General features: G+C 46.0%; 4 protein-coding genes across 4 annotated transcripts; 1 reads left to right on the top strand and 3 right to left on the bottom strand.

Annotated features, from left to right (window-relative positions):
- Positions 1-1,549: 1,549 nt before the first annotated feature.
- On the bottom strand, positions 1,550-3,886 carry F4813DRAFT_376325 (MFS general substrate transporter). Its single transcript, XM_049245105.1, has 2 exons — positions 3,218-3,886; positions 1,550-3,084 (listed from the first exon to the last, which is right to left on the bottom strand). Exons 1-2 carry the CDS (start codon positions 3,308-3,310, stop codon positions 1,702-1,704), a joined length of 1,476 nt encoding a protein of 491 aa, XP_049094987.1. The 5' UTR covers positions 3,311-3,886; the 3' UTR covers positions 1,550-1,701.
- An 833-nt stretch (positions 3,887-4,719) lies between these two features.
- Positions 4,720-13,047, bottom strand: F4813DRAFT_400491 (uncharacterized protein; the record flags this gene model as incomplete). The annotated part of the gene is made up of 12 exons (XM_049248273.1): positions 4,720-5,877; positions 5,936-10,463; positions 10,517-10,667; positions 10,718-11,245; positions 11,369-11,483; positions 11,535-11,620; positions 11,691-11,761; positions 11,815-11,905; positions 11,957-12,299; positions 12,362-12,630; positions 12,688-12,832; positions 12,883-13,047. The coding sequence occupies 12 exons, from the start codon at positions 13,045-13,047 to the stop codon at positions 4,720-4,722; spliced, it is 7,650 nt and encodes a 2,549-aa protein (XP_049094986.1).
- Positions 13,048-17,471: 4,424 nt separating this feature from the next.
- On the bottom strand, positions 17,472-19,854 carry F4813DRAFT_376315 (uncharacterized protein). The gene is made up of 5 exons (XM_049245104.1): positions 18,996-19,854; positions 18,910-18,929; positions 18,749-18,856; positions 18,312-18,697; positions 17,472-18,254 (listed from the first exon to the last, which is right to left on the bottom strand). Exons 1-5 carry the CDS (start codon positions 19,216-19,218, stop codon positions 17,768-17,770), a joined length of 1,224 nt encoding a protein of 407 aa, XP_049094985.1. The 5' UTR covers positions 19,219-19,854; the 3' UTR covers positions 17,472-17,767.
- A 411-nt stretch (positions 19,855-20,265) lies between these two features.
- F4813DRAFT_376314 (serine hydrolase-domain-containing protein) lies at positions 20,266-21,837 on the top strand. Its single transcript, XM_049245103.1, has 4 exons — positions 20,266-20,680; positions 20,740-20,758; positions 20,826-20,903; positions 20,962-21,837. Exons 1-4 carry the CDS (start codon positions 20,450-20,452, stop codon positions 21,474-21,476), a joined length of 843 nt encoding a protein of 280 aa, XP_049094984.1. The 5' UTR covers positions 20,266-20,449; the 3' UTR covers positions 21,477-21,837.
- The last annotated feature ends 1,731 nt before the right edge of the window (positions 21,838-23,568 follow it).

Below are 23,568 nucleotides of genomic sequence, written 5' to 3'. Positions count from 1 at the left end.
TCTTGAATTAAATATAAATATGCGAAATCGTTGATTTTGTATGGGAAATGGGTGGCCCCCACTAGGGTGGCCCCAGTAAGGGTGTTTCGACTTATGGCATATATTGTGGGGGCCAACCTCGTAGAAGAATCTATCCCAGTCTCCAAGAGGAAGACCTATGCTCACTTTCTTATAGATGTACGGAGTAACTTCGCTGTACATTTGTCTGCACACTCGACTGAGTCCAATGCTTGGAAATGAGGTCTTGAAATAGTATAAACCTTGCTGGGCCCAGTCTGTTATACCGTCGGAGGTCCAGTTCATCTCATAGACTTCCTTGTAAATCATTTGCCGTACTTCCAGTGGTAGCGAAAAGAAGGTCGTCTTGGGAGTAGATGTTGGAACCTCCTTGACGGTGGAGAGGACCATTGTGTTAGGCGTCGCGTCTTCCTCGGGCTCGTTCAAGGAAAGTATAGCTTTTCTGGATTCGATGTCGCTGAGTTCGAGCGAAGCCATTTTCTTCTGGATGCCCATTTTGTTCTAGATTTTAGGACAGTTGTTCGGATTTCTGTAGTTTTAAGAGTTGAATATAACTGTTCGTTGAATATATGTGTTGAATAGAAAGGTGTGTGTGTTTAGGAGAAGGTATAGGGGTGTATAGTTTTATACCCAAGCCCGAAGAGTATGGGGGAAGGAAAATAAATAATTGTTTTGGACAGGAACTTTGTTTGGATTGTCTGTTTCTCAAAGAAAGATTAAGGCTGAACTTTGTTTCTGGCTTGAAGAATAAATAGATATTTGTTTTGGTCATGCTTAGTCCAATGATTCACGGTATTTGGACAATGGGAAGGAAATAACAGCTTATTCCTGGGCTCGCATGACGAATACCTTTTAGTTTAAAGACGTAACTTAAGACGTACCTTCCTAGGTAACCTTAGGTAGGTACATAAACACTCAAGATTCTTGTTGAATCTCGAGTCCTGTGTGGAACCATTTTGCATAGACCACCATGAGGTAGTGTGCGCAGCGTCGACGAGGAAGTTACGATGAACAATCACAAGCAAAGTTTTTCAGAACGACGCACGGCATGACACACGGCATCAGAGGGCAAACAAAGTTTGAAAATGTTCCATGAATCATGTTTATCTTGCTATCTGATATCCTTAGAGCTTTCTATTGTACATGTTATCTCTATAGGTAGGTACCTACCTAGATACGTTTTAAATGCGCCCTGAGACGAAATGGAACACACTTTGGACTGCTAGAGCTTAAGATATCAGTGAATTAAAATAACTAAAGGGTACCTAAGGTAGTTATATCGAGTAGGTAGTTGAGATAACTATAAATTCATATGTTTACTGTACGAACGCTTCCATATACGAGTAGTAAAAATAAATAGTGACAAGCTGGTTCTATATTCAACCTCCTTACTTACGTACCTAGATAGGTACCTAACATAAGTAACTATAGGTATTTATTATGCGGCTACTTTGAACTTGCCCAGATTGGCGAGGATTAGTATTGGGGAAATTCGCTAGAGATATATCGTATCTTGGTTGTGTTTATATTCTGTTTACAACATTTAAGTCAAGCGATTCCATTACTAGCAATTCCCTTCCTTTCCATTTTCAGGTACACACGCGTTGGTCGAACAATAGTGACATGGTTAACTCCTGAATGACATATCAATTTATATTGTATCTTCTACCAAAACTTGACTGTTTAGTTCTGTGGCTTTCCCATTGCCCTCAGCTTGGCACCATATGTCCATAGAAGAAAAGGGGCAGGCCACCCAATGACAACAAACGTGAGCGCAAGGACGCTGTTACCCCAACCATACCCTAAGTTCTGATACATCGCCGGCGCGAAGATAGGGAACGCGAATCCGGCAATACTGCGCAGAAACTGCGAAGCTGCCGACGCAGATGCGACATACTGGCGATAGGCGTCCATCACGTACGCCTGCATTGACTGTGTGTTGTTGATGATGCCGCAGCCGAGGATGACAATACCGAGATCAGGGACTATCCAGGGTAAATGCCTCTCTGCTGTCCATCCATATATTAACAGGCCGAGGGGGATAAGGATAGCTCCGGGAATCATGAGTGGTGCGCGATATTCTGGTGCAGTGTTGTTACCGGCCTTGGATTTTAGGTATGCCCACAAGCGGTCCATCACTCTGCCACCGGCCTGCGCGGCAATGGTATAGCCAATGACAAGAGCGATATAGTTAAGTCCGCTCTGTGTCTCGCTTTGCCCGTATCGCTCGATCCAGAGGGTGGCAAATGTCGACAGGACAAGATAAAGCATCCCGAAATTGTAGGCTAGAAATATCGCAACAACTTGTAGAATGGGCTGGGTTATAAGTAGCCGCAGAGGTCGGGTCAGAGAAACAGATAGCCTGCTTCTCAAGGTCTCAGATGCAGCTTGTGTCGCGGTATAGTAGGGGTTCCCCGTACTTTTCCGTAACTTAGCTGCCCTTCTATTGAGCAAGATGACTTCGTATGTTTCCGAAAATACAAATAACGCTATAATCACGAGAAGACCATCGTATATAGAGAGGATCCAAAATGTCCATTGCCACCCAATTGATTGCGAGACAGCACCTCCTATGATAGGCCCAAGTGCTGGTCCTAGAAGAGGAATAAATGTGGAAATTGCAAATGAAGTTCCGCGTTCTGCAGGTATCCAAGTGTCTGCAAGAACAGGATTGCTAATGGCGAACTCGGCACTAGCCCCGATTCCCGAAAGAATACGACTCGCGATGAGGATACCTGGTGTCTGGCTGAAGCCGGCGACGGTGTTCCACAGGATGTAAAAGCAACTCGATAGCATCCATACTGGCCGGCGTCCGAAAACCTCGGCAAGTGGCGACAGGACCATAGGACCAAATGCGAAGGCCAATACAAAGATAGAAAGGAATATTTGAGCCTCTTCCTCGTCTGTCTTGAGGTCTTCTGCGATGCTCTTGAGGGCTGGAGCCAGCATTGCACCAGACATGAGAGTCACCAAGCCTCCATTGGAAAGGAGGATGGTGATTATCCATTTGCGCGTTAGGGACCAATTATAAGGGTGCTCAGGATCATCATCACCATTCCAGGTTACCTATCAATAGTTTAGCAATTGTTGCCTAGGCATTCTATATGGTATCTCTATTGTTTATCGATCCTATACCCCGAGGCTGACGTTGCATTTCTGTCTTTTTCATTTGAATAGGAACGTTAAGTGGTTAACTTACCAATAATGGATCTATTTCTACTTGTGCTGAGTCGGCAACCGGCTCCACGGATTCGGTGTTGGCCGGATATTTTTCAGTGTCTTGGGTGGCCATGCTGTATACGATGCTCTATATGGAATCCCAAGGATAAGAGGAAAGGGTCTTTAGCGACAGGCACAGCTGCATTACCATTATACATATCATAATATATCTCGCTAGGATGTTGGTGCAAGGAGTCCAACGTATAGTACCTAACAGCTGACTGCATTGGTGAGATTTATAATCGTCCCCCTGCCATACATTGAACACCCGGGTAGGGGTGCCCCTATCGAGACTCCCTATCGAGATTCCCTATCAGGTTCGGGTCGGAATTATCAAGTAAGCAACCCGAGATATGTTGGAACAAGATCCAACATGCCTTCTTTCTGTCTATTAGTGGATAGGGGTCGGAGATAGGGGTCGGATCTTGGGTTGAACACGTAACGGCAAACCCAGGGTGCGATCTCGGCGCCGTGAAGATTGAATATTATATTCATACAAAAAAAACGGAAATCCAGACGACTACTCGTATTCCGTTGTAACTCCTCTAGTCTGTTAGTGGCACTGTAGATTAATCCACGCTTGCTCTAACAAAGAAGTTCCGGGAATAGAATCCTATTACCAGATGCCCGGACCCTGCCTTATCAGATCGCTCCCAGACATTTTACTGGTAGAACAGATTCACTAAAGAACCTTCTGACCCCACTACGGATGACCTTTTAAAGGTTACCTATACATAGGTATCCATAAGAAGACCGCTGTCGGGCCCGACGCGCACCGGCCACGCTTAGGGGTAGCTGCTCACCTCCATACTTGAAGAATGTACATATTATATCCTACCCTATATTTTCAAACCAAGATATCTCCTCCTCAAACCGACTACATAGGTAGGTAATAATTGACAGCCATGTTTATACAATTAATCTAACCGAAATCTATACTACTTTTTCTTCTACTTTTTCGTGAGAATATAACTTAAGTGTACAAGTAACCACCTAACCTAGTTAATGTTTTATATATATTTATCATTAAGCCGCCAGGTGTCAGCTAATAATGGTCAGTGCGCGCCGGGCCCGACCGTGGATATATGTAACCTTTGAAAGGGTCATCCGTATTCGGGCTTATGACACTTCAACTTCAAGGTAAGCTTCTGAGTCGCTAGAACCAACCGGAGATCGGAATACCGGAGTAACATTCCTAATACGGTAATAAGGAATAATAAACCGTCAAGGTAACAAACTCATCCAAGTTTAAGATAGGCTAGTTGTGTAAAGGAGCTATATCCCTTTGATGAACTAAGTAGATGGATGTTAAGAATCATATAGTGACAAGGTAGGCAAATAAAGATAGGCTCGAAGTTTGAGTTTAACGACAGATAGATAAATATGATTGAATACGCTACGAGCGACATCATATAAAAATAGCTAACATACACCAATCCACGATCCTGGTATCTCAAAGTTTCATCACCATCCTTTCATACACTACTGGCTTTTCCCAACACTGCTCTTAGCTACAACCAAGTCTCCGATAGCTGAAACAGGCACATTGCCCATGATATCGAAAACAGCCACGCTGGCTTGGAAGTCCCTTCCGATCCAGTTGCGCAGCTCGACCGCCATCAGGGAGTCGACACCGTAACTAGAAAGCGGCTTGTTCAGCTCTACATCGTCAGCCGAGATGGCCATAGAGCGTGCCAGCTTTTGCGTCAATGCGCTAATGACGATTTGGATGCGTTCGCTAGCATCTGCCGTAGATCTGAAGAGAGCGGCTGAATCTACACCAGCGTCCTTCGAGGCGCTCTTGGCCTCTCCTACAACGTGAGAAAACGGAGAAAATAAGGGCCTGGTTAGCAGAGACGGAGGTGTCTGACCCTTGACCAGGAAATCAGCCGGTGTGCGCAAGCCGAAAATGACTTGGCTACCGGTGGGCGACGGGACAGGCTCCGAAGGGTCACAGAGCACACTGAGAAGGGCCAGAAGCTCCTTATCGTCAATCTTCTGCATGTCGTCCCAGCTCTTTCTTTGACGCTGGTATGCCTCCGTCTCTGCTACAATACCGATGTTCCTCATCCAGCCGATATCAATCGAGACTCCCTTTTGGCCGTGCGCAACGCGGTACCGTGCGAGCGCATCTTGGAACGAGCAACCACCCGCATAATTAGACTGTGCCAACGCTCCGCACACACCGTTAAGTGAGGACAAGAGGATAAAGAAGTCTAGGTTCTTGGGTAGTAGTTCATGTAAGCTCAAGGCTGATTGAACCTTGGACTTAATCGTGAGATCCCACTGGGCGAAGGTCATGTTGTCGAACACGGCATCTTGGAGGACCATGGCAGCATTAATGCAACCCTTGACAGGCGGCATCGTGCGTCCAGCTTCTTCGAGTATCTTAGCAACAGATTCGGACGAAGATACATCACATGCAGGTGCGAAGACATTGACGCCGCGTTTTGCCAAGTCCGAGATGACTTCGGCGAGCACGGGCTTCGAGCTACCTGATCTTGATGGCACGATTAGGTACTTTGCGCCTCGCTCGGCCATCCATTTGATGATAGCGCGACCAAGACCACCGGATCCTCCGGCAATCACGTAGGATGCATTCTCGTCGAATCTCCACGATCGCCTTTCCAGAAGGAGTTGCTAGACCACACGTTAGTTTGCGTTTTTTGCCAATTGTTTTATTATACGGAATGCTTACCGGAACCACGTCAGTAGGCTCAACATTTAGAATGATACGTCCAATATTCTTTCCGCTCTGGAGGTATCGGAACGCCTGCTCGACCTTCGACACGGGGTAGGGGTGTAGCGGGCCAGGGTGCTGTACAGTACCCTCATTCAAGAGACCAATAGTGGCCTTCAGAAGGTCGTAGGTTAGCTCTGGGTTCTTAAGGATGACATAGCGCAAGTCAACAGCTGAGTAGCTGACGTTCCTGGCGAAGCCGGCCATAGGTAGCGATGAGTTAGCCTTGATATCAATCACGCCAATCTCTACAAAGCGACCAAATGGCGCCATGCACTCCCAAGTCGACCTCAGGCTATCTCCTGAAAGAGAGTTGAGGACTACGTCGACACCATATCCGTTGGTCACTCGCAAGACTCCTTGGGCAAATGAGGTGTTTCTGCTGTTGAAGATGTGATCATCGGGGATGGCGAAGGTATCCTTAAGGAATTGCCTCTTTTCATCAGATCCAACCGTAGCGAATATTTCTGCGCCCTTCGACTTTGCCATCCAAATTGCCATCTGACCAGTACTACCAGCGGCAGAGTGGATGAGAACCTTGTCGCCCTTGCGAACACGGGCGAGTTCGATCATGGAGTAGTAGGCTGTCATGCCAGGAACTAGAATCGACGCGGCGGCCTCGAAAGAAAGGCCATCAGGAATCTTCAGAACGGCCTTGTCTGAAGCGCGTGGGTGTGTTCGCATGCAGTCTATCGAAACCATGCAAACCCTGTCACCTGGCCGGATCTCCGGGTTGGTGTCGGGTCCTACTCTTGTCACGACGCCAGCACAGTCGACACCTAATTCGTTGTCTTCCAAGCGGCCCAAAGCGCACAGGACATCTCTGAAATTTAGACCCCACGATTTGGCCTCGATCTCTACTTCGTGCGGGAGAAGCTCAGCTTGCTGCGCAACGTCTTCCACAAGCTGTAACGAGTCTAGGGTTCCAGTCTCGCCAACGGCAAGTTTCAGTGACGGTCCTTCCGAGAAAGGCTTTTGCTTCAATTGCGGATATAGAAGAGACCGGAGCGTATCGTTACCGGAGATATCCTCTGCGACCCTGCCCGTAGTGAGTTGGCCGTTGCGGACAATGTATTCTAGCTCGCCGGTTTGCGATTCAAACGCCGCCTTATAGGCCTTGGCGACATATTGAGCATAGCCTTCCTTGGTCTCTCCTTGAGACTCAATCGCGACTGTGACGATATGCTTTTCGCTTTCTTCGTGTCTAATAGACCGCAAGAATCCGCTCATAACGCCATACTGTGAGTACTGTTTGTCTTCTAAGCTCGTCGAAGTAACCCACAGCAAGGTCTGTGCATGTTTCAAGAGTCCTTGAAGCAACTTGAACTTGTCTTCAGACAGCGTCGCGAGGAAAGGCTTGCTCATCTCAGCAATGCAAACCACAGTATCATCCTTGGATAAGCCTGCCGTTGCGACCTGGTCGAGAGCCACGATACGAGCCTGCTGATCTTGCGACTTAACAATGCTGGTGTGGATCAAGTTAGCCAGCTCGTTCTGCTCGTCCGACTGGTTATCAACAACAAGGACAAGTCCCGACTTGTTGGAGGCCACCTCTTGGATTTCTTCCGCAGCCTTCGATACAATGATACTGAAGATGTGACATTCTTCACTCTTGTAGTCCCTTAGGACAAGGTCGTTTCCGCTGAATCCTGTCCATTTCAAGACGTCATCCCACTGCTTCTCGGGTATCGCAGGGGATAGGCCTCGCCACTCTTCTCGACGACCCCACCATCCGGGCACGAGACCGAATGTGAAGTTTGTGACGACATCCTGAGGTGCAATAACCTCGAGGAGCAAGAGGTGTCCAGTCGGTTTAAGGGTAGTGCGCACGTTCTTCATCGTAGCCACCAGATCCTCTGTAGCGTGTAGAACACTTCCGGCGACGATCAAGTCATAAGAGCCCGGCTCGAAGCCTTGGCTTTCAGCGCTACGCTTCATGTCAAACGTCTTGAAAGTCATCCTTTCTTTGTAATCCTCCCATCGTGCCGTCGCCTTGTCAAAGAAAGCAGGTGAGACATCAGTATACGTGTATTCTGCGAACTTGAGTGCGCCACTCTTCTTTTCGAGTTCTTTTAAAGCGGCAATGACGCGGGATGTCATACCACCAGTTCCGGCACCAACTTCGAGGATGCGGAGTTTAGGGTTCTCGTGGGTGGCGAGGTCCAGGAATTTCAACATTCTATCGTCGCACACGTGCTCAAACATGTCCGCGTAGAACACATCGGCCAAGTTTGAATCAAAGATAACCTCTAACGGGTCTATTTCACCCGTCAGGATATCAGTTAGACGACGTACTACTGTTGTGTGTAGTTTCCATGGTGGGTGAAGGGCTTCAACTTCTTGTAGGAGAACCTCGAGTTCAGTTTCGCTTATATCTTCAGCTATCCGTTCGGCAGGGACTGACTTGATGTGGTGTTCAAGCCACTCTATATGCCTCTTCTGAGAATCCGGGACCTTCTGACCCTTCTCTCCGGACAGCAATTTCAACGTCTTGGAGACGACTTTGTCCAGGACGAAAGTCAGCTTCTGATGGTGAAGTAACATCGTGTTCTCATCCCTAACGAAAGTGTCGGCGTCGACTGCAGATTCGAGCTGCTTCGGTTCCATCAAGCTTAATTGTGGTTTCCAGTCGATGCTGTACAGCAGCTTCTTGCCAGTCTGGCTCCCCTCATTTTTTCTTGACACAACTCCGGTCACTAGTCTTTGCATTGTGCACAACACAGACCCATCATCTGCTAATGCGTAAATAGAACCCTCCTCGCTTTCTCGGCCGCCCTTGACTTCAGACGTCGCGAACCATTTGACCGAAGACGTCTCAGGTTGTTGCCATCCAGTCTGCGAAAACCATCCATCTACCAAACGTACGGGAACGTTTGTAGCATTGGATAAGTCCAAACCGAGAGTAGTACTGACTCGCAGGGCATGGAAAGCCGAGTCCAGAACCACGGGATGAACGAGGCTAGTCGTCTTCCACTTTGCCATGTCGACGCGAGCGATAGTGTTTGCCTTGCCATCCCACCGAATGTCTTCTATAACTTGGAATGCCTCTCCGTATGCCAATCCATGCTCGGTAGCATCCTCATAGAACACTTGGGAGTCAACAGGTCTCGTGCATAACGTTTGCGCTTCTAGGAACCGGTCGGCGATCCGCTGACGGGCCTGCCGGCGTTCACTTTGGATATCGGCTTGAGTAGGGTCTTCGTACTCGACTTGGACGCTAGCCTTAAAGCATTCGGTCCACCGATCATCGTAAAACGCATATATCGTAATATCTGACCAGGTAGATTCTTTCTCATAAGGTCTCTTCACCGGTCGCAAATGAAGCATAGTCTCCGTCCTGTCTTCCCAGGCCTCCTTAACTACGATAGGGTTCATAAAGTGAGCCTCCTTTACATAATACCCTGATATTGTGCGGCTGTCAGGTTGGATCTGTTGTACGGCTTCCATTGCCATTATCAACATTCCTGCTGCAGGATAGAGGGTGGTTCCGCTGATGACATGGTCTCCAATCCATGGCGAAGTCTCTACACTGAGGAAGTTCCTCCACCTCGGCTCGAGCGGGTTCCAGTCGAAAAACTTTGCTCCTAGTGTCTCGCCCTTTGTACTCTCACGTAACCTAAAATCTCGACTGAGACGAGATTCGGCCCAGTACGTCTTTGAGTGGTCGAAAGGATACTTCGGACAGTCAACCAAGAAGCGATGAGCTGATTTGTCAGATGTCTCTTGGTTTGCTGCTGGGACGGAAACTGCGTGCCCGTGGCAGAAAAGTTGCCCGAGAAGTTCCAGAGTGGTCTGAACCGCAGAATGGGATCTATGGAGTACGTAACTATACCGTATTTGTTGTTTCTTGTTTCCGGCCTTCGCCAGAGTGTCCTGAACTGGCCGACGCAGCGCGGGGTGAGAGCCAACCTCAATCAGGTCAGTAATATTTCCTAGGCCTACCTTTAATGTTGATGTCTTCTGTGTTAAAACATCGACGGCATCCGAAAATCTGACGGGAGAAACCATGTTATCAACCCAATATTGGGGCGTCGCTAACGAAGCTGGCTTAACGGGCTTTCCGGTAACTGACGAGACCATTGGGATTGATGACTTAATGCCCTTAGGGTTGCTGTCATCAAGAGATCCCATTTGGCGTATATACTCATCTGCAATTTGAGACATGGAGGGAGAGTGATACGCGACGCCGGTCTTAAGCTTCTGAGCGAATATACCATCATTGTCGAGTTTCTCCTTGGCAATATCGATGGCGCTCTCCTTGCCAGAGAGCGTGCAGTTCAACGGGCTGTTAATGCATGCGATATTAATCTGGGCCGAGACCTCGGTGCTGATCTTCTGTAGATACCCTTGGACCTCATCTTCGGGAAGATTCACAGATATCATAGCCTCTGGAGAAGAGCTTGTAGCTCTAAGTTGCCCAGCTAGCTGACCTCGGAAGTAAGATACTTTGCAAGCTGCGAGTAACGATAGTGCGCCAACCGCATATCTTTAAGACGCAAGTTAGAATAACAGTAGACATTCAGGGGTAAGCAAACTTACGCTGCGGCAATTTCACCAGATGAGTGTCCAACCACTGCTTTGGGGACGACGCCAAAACTCTTTAGTAACTCGATCAAACCTAATTGAAGGGCTGTCGATAAGGGTTGACTGTATTCAGGGCGGTCGATATTCTCCTTATTCTGAAGCTCATCTATACAAGTATTAGTTAAATCTACCATCTCAGACCCACACATTTCTTACCAAATAATGACCATTTGCATCCCAGGCTCTGATATATTTCATCGATCTGCTGTAATGTCGTCTTGAATAAGGGATACTTAAGAAGGTCTGAGCCCATATTGGCGTATTGCGCTCCCTGGCCAGTGAATACAAAAGCTATTCCAGCATCAGTGGAACTTCGAATTGGCTTAGCTGCTGTAAGTTTTGCATCTTGGGATCCGTTGCCAGCAACGGCGAATGCTCGCCAAAGCATATGACTTCGGCGGTTGGCCAATGTAAAAGCTAAATCGTCAAGTTTGCTTGGGTTATCCGAGACTTGACTCTCGTAGTAAGCTTGGTAGTCCCCAACCATACGTTTAAGGGCTTTCTCATCCGATGCAGACCAAACAAGAAGTCTTGAGGAAGATTCCGCTTGGTGGCCATTAGAAAGGTGACCGTTTACCCCGTTACTATGACCATTAGTAACACCATTGGTAATACCGTTCGTTGTACCATTTGCTTTGTGAAGCACGGTGGTGCAATGGTTTCCAGATAGCCCTCGTTCTTGTACTGTAGCAAGGAATTAACACTTAAATCCTATGAAAAGTGGAGGGCATATCTCAAGAGCTGTGGTCATTTTTCAAGCCAACAAAGTCTCGCATCTAGAGAATACAAAGAAATGTTTCAACTTACAATAATGCAAAGCATCGTCCAAAACCACGTGGACATTTGTTCCTCCAAATCCAAAGGAATTTACTGAGGCGCGGCGCACACCTTCACAAGGCCAAGAGACATTCTCACTAGGAACCTGCGAAGATGTTAACCTAACAAATTAGTCCAGGGACCTATAATAACTTACCCTGACATTGTAGAAGTCTGCGTCGATTTTCGGGTTTATTTTTTCGAAGTTTGCATTCCCTGGTATTATACCCTTTTCAAGAATTACTAAAGGGGTATTAGTCACTAACTCTGAAATGCCCAGGTATAGGGGAAGAAGATGAGTATAGAAACTTACATATCGACTTCAGAACGCCAGCTAAGCCACTGCTTCCTTCTAAATGTCCGATATTTGCTTTAACAGAGCCACTGCGATATTGTTAGAAATTAAGATTCAAATAAATGCCCGCTCATTGACATACACATAAAGAGGATCTTCAGGTGAACGGCTTGTTCTGAAAACCTTGCCTATAGCTTTCATCTCGATTGGATCACCAACTGGTGTTCCCGTCCCTAAAATGCATTGTCAGCATTGAGTTTTATATTGTCAGTGCAAATTATTACCGTGAGCCTCAAAGTAGCGAGTGACGTCAAGAGGCAGATTTGCCTTCTTGTAAACCTGACGAATCAAGTCTTCTTGTGCCTGAGGACTGGGTTGTGTAAGTCCTGGCGTGTGGCCGTCTTGATTTGAACTAGTAGACCTAATAACTGCTCGGATCATATCACCATCACGCACAGCGTCCGATAGTGGTTTGATCACGAGGGCAATAACACCTTCTCCTCGAGCATAGCCATTTGCACGGTGGTCAAAACTGTAACAACGGCTATCTGCAGATAAGAAATTAAGTGATGATAACATCTGGTATATAGTAGGGCCAAGAATCAGGTTAGCCCCGGTAACAATCGCCTGATGGGATGATTAGCATGAGAAAACCAATAGATCGTTTTGTATAAAAAGTATATACTAACAGATGAGGCTTCACCAGCCCGTAAGGACTGGCAGGCAAGATCGAGAGCCAACAAGCTGCTCGAGCAAGCCGAGTCAACGTGAATACTGGGACCATGTAAGTCGAAGTACCAGCTAACGCGATTGGGTAGAATTGAGGCAAATGTTCCAGTCACTGCCATGCGAGGTACATTGTCAGGGTCTTGTGCAATCATCCTCTTGTAGTCATCCGTCATCGAAGCAGAGAATACACCACAGCGTGAGTCTCTGAGTCGATCGAGTGGTATTCCGGCTGTATATCCTTCGTCAGTGACATAAGAGCGGTCGTGTTGTTCGATACCTAACTAACCATTTTCAAAAGCATGATATGATGCTTCAAGAGTCCACCTTTGCATTGGATCCATAGAAGCCGCTTCTTTCGCGGTTACAGAGAAGAACGGGGCATCAAATGCTCCTGGGTCTTCTGTAATAAAGTGTCCTCCCCTACAACGAAGCTGTAGCATATTAGACCAAGTTTGCAATATACAAAACATGATTAACTGACATTGCCCTCATTGCTTGATTCGAACGAACCATTCTTAATACGAGACTCTGGCCACTCGGTCATCAAGTTCTTCCTATCCTGGAGCACCTGCCAGAAACTAGAGACGTCGTTGACATCTTGAGGAAGTTTAAAAGAAAATCCTACAATGGCTATGTCGTCAGTCATCGTGGCAAAGAATATAAATAGGCCCCTTATCTCAAAGCTATAGTCTAGTGGCCAAGCAGGAGGACAAAAGTATGCTCGAAAGCCTTCGCTTAGGAACAGGTATACTACCCTACCTTTTATAGCAAGTGCCGTCTAGAGACACTTCTCAACCTTATCTTTTTCGGGACCATCCTGCTGGGTAAGACTATATTCGGGTACCAATCAGCAATGATGTCACCCATGGTTCGGCTAGGAAGGTGTCAAGACGCCATTCGTACGGCCACAGGAAGCAAAGTGGAAGTCCAGATCATTGATTCATGGGTGGAATGCAAAGCTCCTTAACTGCAGAAATGCGATTTCATTGGATGGCCACGCCGCTATGTATTCCTCATATAGACTATAACCACGCTTCGTGAGATGCCGGGTATGGTAGCCGGCACATACGATCCATTCTCCTACGTGTGAAGTTGGCTGTAACGGCCTGCCACTGCTGCCATGGCAAACCTATGGACTATTTCTCTAGCGACTAAAGAATCTTGGCCGGCAGTTAGCGGTCTATATTCGTTTCAGTCCGGGGCTAGAACCCAGTATGGCTCCGCCTGGAGCAGACACCGCACAAAGTCATAAGCGCCTTTGCCCTGGCCGAGCTAGTCTGGACAATCGTAACCTAGACCGTTGTAATGTGGGTATGTCTGTGGGTATGTCTCTTGGTAGGTGGGTGTGGATATCCAAAGTAGTAGCTTTCGCTGTACTACGTAGTTGCAGCTCTCGCATTATATTCCTAGCAAACGGGAGTGGTGAGGAATGACTGTCATGGATAAAAACCTTGAGATTCGGATACTTCCACTTCCATGTAGCTAACCAGATGCAGTCGAATCAGGGAACATCAGGGAACATCAGGGAACTTGCCGAGACCACTTAATATCGTAAGATATTATAAACCTCATGTCACGAAGGAAGGTAGCTTTACATAGTGTTGGAACAGATCCACTTGTCAGTATACGGTTGACTTGAATAATCTGTCGAAGGGCATTGCTCGCTGCCACGTACGTCAAGCAAAATAATTAAAGGTACCTAGGTAGGTAGGTAAGTAGGTAGGTATATAGAATATAATCTGAGGATAGGTGACATAAAATTGGAACGTTATGGGATCTTGGCCAACTTGGAAGTCTATGGCTCTTGGCAACAAATCATGAACTCATAATTGATCGTGTCTACGCTAAAATACAGTGGCCTACATGTATCTTCCCATTCATGATTCTAATGTACATAACTAACCTAGTCGGAATTTACTAAACCTGCCCTCTACTGCTTCATCATCAGGCACTTCCGATGCCCACAACTTCTGACCAAAAGGTCGGCTATTGCCTAATTGAGCAAACCCCAGAACCTTGCCGGGTAGACTAAAGTATGATGTGTATGTACGGGACGAACTTAGTGAGCCATACCGACAATTTTTTCAAGGTTATCGGCTACTGACATGGGATGTGGGCAAATTAGAAGTTGGAAGCTGGGTACCTAGGCACAGGGGTGCCGATCTCGCGGGACGAGTTTAAAACCAGCTGCCATCAGGACCCGAACAGGGGACCCTTAACAAGGGTATGAGAACGTATGGGGTCTTGATCACCTCGGTGTACGCTACCAATGATGAAAATAAACTATACACGCTACCCGCGATGTATGCAACTGTCTGTTGCCGCTACAAGGATGAACCTTGTGTACTAACGGATCATCAGTGGTGAAAATGAGGCTTACGTGTTATCACGTACTATGTTTGGCGGCTGGCCAACTGGTATTAGAGTTGGAATATAATGTTCTTTAACGTGGAGACTTACATACAGAACGGTTCACCCCGCAACTCCGGTTCACCGTAATCAGGTATATAAGTTACTTGCCGAGAATCAAACCTATAGTTCGGGTTCGCGGGGTGTATGATCAGCGTGTAAGTCTTAAGTAAGTCAGGTAATCTTGTTAACACGATATGCGGAAAATTCCTAACGTGCATACAAGATAGGAACGTACGCTTCGGGGTTCTTATACCTTCATGATGCATTGCAGCACTCACTGTTGCACTGGATAAACATATCGCATATGCACTATGCATGACCGTAGGATTCAACACGCAGCTGTTCTGTTGCAGTGCTTGTATAAGAGAGCCCGGTTAGCGGTTAGCTTTTGGCAGATAACAAAACCGTATATACCTCCTAAGAAGACAATGGTTTATTATTTACCGTTTCAGCGTGGTAAAATACGGACTGGTACAATTTACCTTAGCTTTTGGAATAAGTATTAGTTTAACTGTCCGTGCGGTCACTCTAGGTACTTTATGCATATCCCTGCTGCAATATATCCTTGTGAGGATCTTTTCGAACCTATTCTTCTTTTACCTACCTCGCCTGGATATAAGTACCAGGTAATTCAGCTTATCTGGTTACCATGTATTATTAGGCGGAGAGGTTTGCATTATTTTCATACGCATTTCTTGGCCATAAATTCGATGTGCTGCGCAAGCGATAGTGCAGAGCGGTCCCATGTGAAAACAAAGGCTTCAATGCGCGTATATTTACCCATAACAGGCATTTAGGTAGGTAGCCTCTAACTTAACCAGACTAAAATACAACCATGTTAAAGATATCGTAACTACTTTCCACATCCACGGGTCCTTAGCTATGGTAGGCCCCATAGGCTCGATAGAGTACGCAGTAGCGCAAAATGGCGGTTACCGAACGTTTTAATTTTTCCCCGCCGGGTCTCTCGATGGTATTTTGTCTTACCCGTCTTCGGTCGGTTTCGATTTTGCGATCTTGCTTTAATGTTGAAAGGCAGCCAATTTCTTCTAACTGCTTACACAAGGTGATTTTATATATAATTTTGTATGCACACGAAGAACGCAAAAGCTAAGTTCTCGTGAATACCAGGTACCTTTACAACTAAAAGAGATTAGAAGATTCCATATGTTGATACCAGATACCTAACATGGGAAACAGTAGTGATATTCTACGTACCAAACCCCGAAAAACGCCGCCTTATGCTTTGCATTAGGACGTCCCGAGTCTAATGGAAAGTTTCCGACACATCGTCATTCACCTTGATACGAATCCCCAGGTAGCTATGAGGTATAGGTAGACGCTACTCGATGGTAAGAGCCATGGGAATACCCACGCACAAGGTACCCTAGACTTACGACGATAACTACTTCGTAGTAAAACTATACTAGGAGGGACGGGTGATGAATTTTGATGTCCCGGTACGTTAGGTGAATACATAGTGGAGCAGAATCTTCACGGCCATAATCATGGGCAGCGCTGTAAGCCAAGATCACGACCGTCCCACAGGGACCGCTATAAATCCTCTCGGCCTTTTTTCCCTCCTTTTGGGTAAACAGGGCCCCCTGCGCAGCTCTTCATACACTACACTACATACATATGTACAGGCGACACTAGTATACATAAAATCCGCCTTATCCATAATAGGTAGAGGCGATGAGCTAATCGTTAAAGGTATCAACACCGTTGTTAAGAGGTTAAAGACAATTTCGGTGATGGCTCGTCGGGGATGATAGATACCTAGGTACAGCCTAGCAATGGAAGTTAAGATAGACAGGTACCTATTCATTTATACAAGAATTATTTACATGGCCACCAGCGAGATTAATTATATGTTACACTAGGTACTTATTCGATGTCAATTTATGTAACTACCTAGGTAAGTAAGTAACCTAGGTTAGGTAGTTATGTTGTAAAGCTCGATCTACGTATTACGAAAACGTCTGGCCGGACCTCACCTCGGGGACGGTGCTCGCAGGGTATACGACACAAACTATGCATGTATAAAAGTTATGAATACTCAAAATTAGTGTATAACGCCCAGACGCCAAACCTCGCCGCCTCATTCCAGCCATGAATTATGAACTGTATTACCTAGTGCATTTCATGTAGGGGGCCCCTGAAATGAGGATCTTGAACATTTGACCCCCGCGTAAGCATGGCCCGTCCCGATTCCTTTTTTAAAAAAGGGACTAAAGTCATTTTTACCAACTCTATCTGTTAGGTGCCACTCCACTGTAGAATGGCACTTCGTACGGACATTATGACTGGTCTTATGATGATGCCTCCATCACGTGAAGCCAAAACGAGTACCTAAGACATACGTTAGGTAGATTGAATACATGAAATAGGTACCTATGTACGTGACTGTACATAAACAATAGATTTAGCGGCGGGTAATTCAGCTGGACTTGATATAGATATGCTGATGAAATAATTGAGTCCGCAATGTATGCGTGTCTTTCGAAATCTAGAAATGAAATGAGGAAATCTGGTCACGATATAAACGCCAACTGAGTATATCACTTGTTGTCGTAATATACGTACCTGAGTAACAAGCCACTGGTGTTATACGAATAGAAATCAATATCAATTAGTTACAAGGGACAATAACTTTAGGTAAGGTACAACTTATTTATTTACATCTAATTAGGACTTAATTGTCCGGTGAAATGTTGCTATTTAACAGTAGACTTTCCAATGAAAGCCTAGACCTAGGTCACTCCTCGCGGCCTATCTTGTTAATTACTAACATACAAAGGGATGACCCTCAGCCAGTTTTGACGAACCGTATTCTAATATGCATTAATTTTCGCTTTTTCATAACCGAACACGCTGATATACAAGAAATTCAACATAAGGCACCTGCTAACCTTTTTCCGATGAATCGTACCCCACCATGGCCAGCACGAATATTATACTCTGTCCCCATGCCAGAGGGCACCGTGATCCATGGTGTTACCTTTCGCATCACCCACATACTCCTGCTTCACAGTTACGCGAGTGGTGCGTAGGATGCCCTGATCGAACTTATCGTCTCTGAGCTGTTCTGTTGACTCTGATGGCTGGAGATCTTTCATCGGTACACCATACTCGTCGATCTTCCTGTACGTATTTGTGTGGGTGTGGGTGTGGTCTACGGTCGACGACGCGGTGGGTTTGGTCATACTCCGCAAGTGCGTGTTTTTTAACCCTACGAATGATCTCATCGCCCGGCGCATTTTGTCGAGAACACCATGGTCCTTTAAAATCTTTGGAGTAGAAGGCATACATGCGATGATGAAACCGCATGTGAGTTCAGCAAAAGCCCAGAACATCACGGGCGCGAATTGGAATATGGCGTCCGCCTCGGATACAATAGCCACCTGCGTCGATACTCGGAAAATAGCCGAAATGCAAGCCCTACACGGTTGCAGATTAGAAATATGCATTAACAAATTCATCGTTCCCATAACTTACAGGATACCAAGGGAAAAGAAGAAAGAAACACCAAGCTTCTTCTTGAGCGATAACTGCAAGGTCCAGATAACCCGCTGAGGAAGAATCAACATGATAACGTCGATGAAAAGATTGATTGAAGCCGACGCAAGACCGATGAGAAACTGATTGCTGCAAGTTCCTGGGAGCGTCAAATCCCAAATCTTCTCGTACGGGAAGCAAATGAGAGATAATGCGATAGGGATGGCGATCAAAAGCATGACATTTAATCCAATGAGCGCATAACAGGACCACATAAACGCATTTCGCGTACCGACAGGAACAAGTACCCGCGTCCACTCGATCAAAATCGCTATCTTGACGAACGGAATTGTAATCGCATAGGCAATAGCAGCATAGTGGACATCCTACTTTCATTAGCCTCCTCGAGCAATCCAATTGTAGGTCTCAAATCTTACAAATGAGTAGTCAATGGTATCCTTAACGCGGATTTCATACTGATGAACAAAGTATCCAGGATGTTCTGTCAGTCGGAGCCCAAAAACTGTCCATAATACGAAGAAAACCTAGCTGAATGTTAGTGATGCGGTAACAGAACTCGACGACGGTAGAGACCAACAAAGGCAAGCAAAATCATATCTAAATTAGTAGACTAATGTTAGCAAAGAAGTCCTACGCAGGAAAATGGCGACTTGGAGCACGTACAATCTTCAGGCTTCAATTTCTTGAATAGGAAAATTCTCGCGTAGAACCGAATTATCATGCAAAGGCTCGAGACGGCGACACAGGCGGCGATGACTCCGTAGGCCAGATTGTTGTTATTCGAAGGGTTGTCGAAGTTAGGAGTAACGCCCTCTGGGGCTGCTAAGGCTGGCGAATTGAGAGCCACCTGTTGCTGGTCTGGTGGAAGACTGGATATGTCCGCCATCGTTGATTTGTTGTGAAGAATTGCGTGTCGTCTACTCCATGCAAGACAAAGTTATTCAGTGGGTTTACAGGTATATAAAAGAGTCCAATGGTCAAGATCGAATAAGGGGGAGTGGAATCGTAGATAGAGTATGAGATCCTTGATAGTGACAAGGGGTTTCGTAGAAAGGAAAAACTCCCAATGGCCCCCATGGGTCCCTTGTTACCCACAGACTCTTTACATACAACGAGGACTCTTATGCCAAACTTAGCAAAGTATTGTGAGAAGCTCTATGATCCAAAATCGTTCCCCCAGAAGCCCCTATCCAGCGGGACTCATTCCCGTCAATTCCCAAGCATGGACCGGTTTCTAGTGCTTATTCTAGCTCTTGTTGCCCGCGTATTAGGAACCGTTCTCTCGCCATGTCTCCACTAGAAATGTTCAAGTCTAAGGCTTTAACAGGCTCAACGCTATAAGATAGTCGCTATAGAATACAGGGTTTGAATGCAGGTGAGTGGCATTTTAGTGGATCATTAATAAAAAAGGCCGAAGCATTAACGATACAGGTAAATTATTTTATACCTGCATGTAACGCTGGAGACCAAAAAAATTGCATAAGCCCGTTTAAAATAAGAACGAGGAAAAGCAGTATGCATGAAAATAATAATGAATAGTAAAAAATCAACGCAGCCTCTATGTACGGAAAAACACCTAATTGTAATTGGACTAATAAATAGTATGCCACTCTTGTAAGACTACCAATAATACGTCATAAACAAATTGACAGAATGATTACGTCCACCAAGGCCTCGTCACGTAACCCCAGGCTTACCTGAGGCAGGAGTTTTATCGCATTGTATCGCCAGATACTACGACGTTATGCACAAATGTGACTAGACACGGAATTCTATACTACCCATGCAAGTACATATTCGGAGTCCCAAGCCAGCAAGCCAGCAAGCCGGGTACCCAAGCCATCCTACTATGTAATCATCTAAAACGTCGGGGAACCGGATGATTAACTCATGACTTACAGTAGTGGGTCGGTAAGTTAACATGTATGTACATACATTAGGTACACTACTACGAAATGAATAGACTAAAACCTACCTATTTCCTTAACCATGTCGATCCGGGGATTAGCCCACACACGTAGGCAAATGGCGGAGAGATAAGAGGGAAAAAATAGGGTGTTAGGGGTGGAAAAAACGCCGCGCAATGTTTTCGAAAGCCTTAGCTTAAAACAGATCGAATGCTTCTAAGGGCCTTCGAAGCACATTCAACTCCAGACGAAGACAATCTTCTTACAGGGAAAGAAATTAAGGCTTTAAATTTTTATGCACATAATCTTGGAGACCCTGTGCCTGTCATATCTCGGTTTTACGTATTTGGCTTTACCCAATACCAAGGTCTACAGCAGAGTGATTCGGCCATCTCCAGAATGAGGTGGCTTTGTTTACATGGAAGGGGAACCAGCGCACAGGTACACTTACCTCCCCCCATGGCGTGCTCCGAGGCAAATAAGCTGATGGTACCTGAAAGATTTTTGAGATGCAGACGGGTATCTTCCCTTGTCCTCCCCCGTCCCGATGGACTTTGTTCGAGACCTAGGAATAACCGCCATCTAGTAAGGATCAGAGAGGCTCTCGGCCGGGATCACGAATTCGTGTTTGTAAACGGCACGGTCTCGACTGAGCCCGACATCGGTAAGTCTTCCCGTGATGTAGTATATTTCCACACAGCAAAAGGCTCACCAGTAGCGAGGTGCCGATGCGATCGCCGACGAGTTTTTCGGCTATGTCGCCCATGATGCAGACCAAGATCGAGAACTCTGTGACAACATGATCGAGTTCGTCGAGAGCCAAGGACCGTTTGACGGGTTTATGGGGTTTTCCGAAGGTGGTACTGTGGCCGCAATGATGCTTGTAGAAGACGCCAGGCATGGTTCATTTGGTGGTATCAAATGCGCCGTGTTCTTTTGCGCCGCTCTACCCTTCGATCCCGACCAGGCCCGTACTGGCGTGATCCGATACATCGATCCCGACACGGATGGGGTTCTACTGACGATTCCGACTGCTCATATCTGGGCCCAGACTGCCGGGGCACATGAGATTAAAGTCCATCAGTCTCTGACCCAAATCTGTGATGAGAGAGTCAGGGAAGTATTTCTTCACGACCTGGGTCATGATGTGCCAGGGGCAAAATCGGACAAGGGGTTAGCTGGAGCTCTCCGAGCCATTGAACACGTGATTGAGAATGCTATGGACAGTACCAGATAATATACCTAACCTACCTAGTGCATACCGGATGAACAATATGTATTGAGTAGGCCAAGCACGGAGATTCATACGTATGTACCTAAGGTATGTATGTATCATACGAGGCATCCACATATCCACATCAATGCAGCTCATAATGACTACCTCTAGAATGTAATAAAAATTCTACCGCTAGTTCCATTGTTCCAAGGATTGCAGTTTTTGAAACCTCAAGGCAGGAAGGCAGGGGACTCCTTAACCACGTCTGCGGAATAGGCGAAGATACCCACTCTCATCCCTCAGTCCCGCTCGCTTTTGACTTGGCTACTATGTAAGGTATATATATGTACAAACCTTGCGAACGCATCCTCGCATCCTTGGATCTTTGGGTCGCTACCATAAATGCCATACATAGAGATTCAATGAGATTTTAATATGCACTCGTCCGAGTTCCTTACATTGGGAGCCCTCGGTTAAGGCAGTGTATCATCGCTTATACTAGCTTACTACTCCACACGTCCACTACCCTCCTAAATAAGTAATCGACTGGATCATCAGATATTCTATCAGATTTGTAGCTCATGCGATGGGTGTGATATACGACAGAACGAAATTTTCGAGACGCGACCTAACGTCTCCACCTATGTCGATTGTCAACAACACTACCTACCTATCACCAGATTTACTTTAGCAATCATATGCACGACTACCCAAGTGTGATGGCAACAGTGTTAATTTCACCTCGTTCAGCTTGATAAATCTGTGGCTATACAGTTATAGAGAAATAAACATGAAAGAATGAATGAGTGATATCACATATAGACCGAAGCTTATACATAGGCCCTACAACTTAAGCTAACTACTATACTCTATCACTAGTTAGTCTCAAAATACAATACTCATAACATTCAAAATAGAGGCACTAGAGACATAATATCAACCTTACCCTGAGGTTTAAGAATTAATTCTAGAAAGCAAAACTTCGTATTCCCTAGTCCAGACCATTAACAATAAATCGGCTGTAATCATCATGTCTTCGAATCAGACCACAAAGAATAATCAAGACCCCAAGCAAAATGGGTATCGTAGATACCGTTCAGTAACCAGAAATAAGGAGGTTTCTTATCCAATATCCCAACTCATTTTAAAACACCTCACCTTCAGTCTCTAACCCAAGAGACACGCAATTGTCTCGTCGAAACTTGAGGCTCTCCCTGAGATCTGCATAGTAGCCAGGCTTTGGCGACGGAGAAGAGACTAGGATATCGTCCAGGTGCTAACCGACTATTGTTCGTCTCGGCATTTTCAAGCTTGACTTCAGGCGGACCGAGTCTCAATATTTCTTTCCGTTAGTATGCCGCAAGACGGCAGGTCATTTTATTGGCTCACGGGCCACCGCGCCTATTATCAGACGGTCTCCCATTTTCGGCTAGGAGGACGTCGGTCATGCATGTTTCATCGTCCCGGAGGCGACCGATACCTTCTTTGCCGAGATACTACTCCTTCTACCGGTTGTGCTTCTACATATGCACTCCATTATTCCATTATCCAAGGAGAAGGTGCCGAAATTTGGAAATACGCCGCCCCTATAAATGGTACCTGGATCCCAGCGATACGTTCTCGGCTCTTCTATGACGATATTAGTATCGCGTAAATATCCACAATCTAGATACTACCAACCCCTTACGGACCAAGGCGATCTACATACACTATATACACTATACACTACGAGGGCAAAGACTTTGTCATGTGAAATTAGCAGGATGCAGAGAACAATCAATGATTTTCTCCCGCAGTCAGTTCGGCAATGCCATTGTCGTCTTGCCTATTGCGGCAACGGCTTACTTAACAGCATGGTAGAAGGATCCAGGCAAAACATTCTAGAGACAGTAGCACCCCGACCAATCCTTGTTCTATCAACTTCATATTTAAGCGGTCAAAACATTTAAGTCCTTCGAGAATACGAAAGACCCTGCAATGATCTGTCTCTTGCAGGGATTTGACATCTTACCAAGAGGTCCACTTTGATACAAACCCAGTTGTCCAACTCATCGAAGGGTTCGAATTTTAGAATTTAATCATCCTAGGCCTTAGAACGATAAAACCGGCAAAC

The sequence above is a fragment of the Daldinia decipiens genome, assembly GCF_022478715.1.
Source record: "Daldinia decipiens strain CBS 113046 unplaced genomic scaffold F4813scaffold_55, whole genome shotgun sequence".
In the NCBI taxonomy this organism is placed as follows: domain Eukaryota; kingdom Fungi; phylum Ascomycota; class Sordariomycetes; order Xylariales; family Hypoxylaceae; genus Daldinia; species Daldinia decipiens.
The sequence above is the reverse complement of the archived record's forward strand: the minus strand, read 5'-3'. Positions and strand labels throughout refer to the sequence as shown.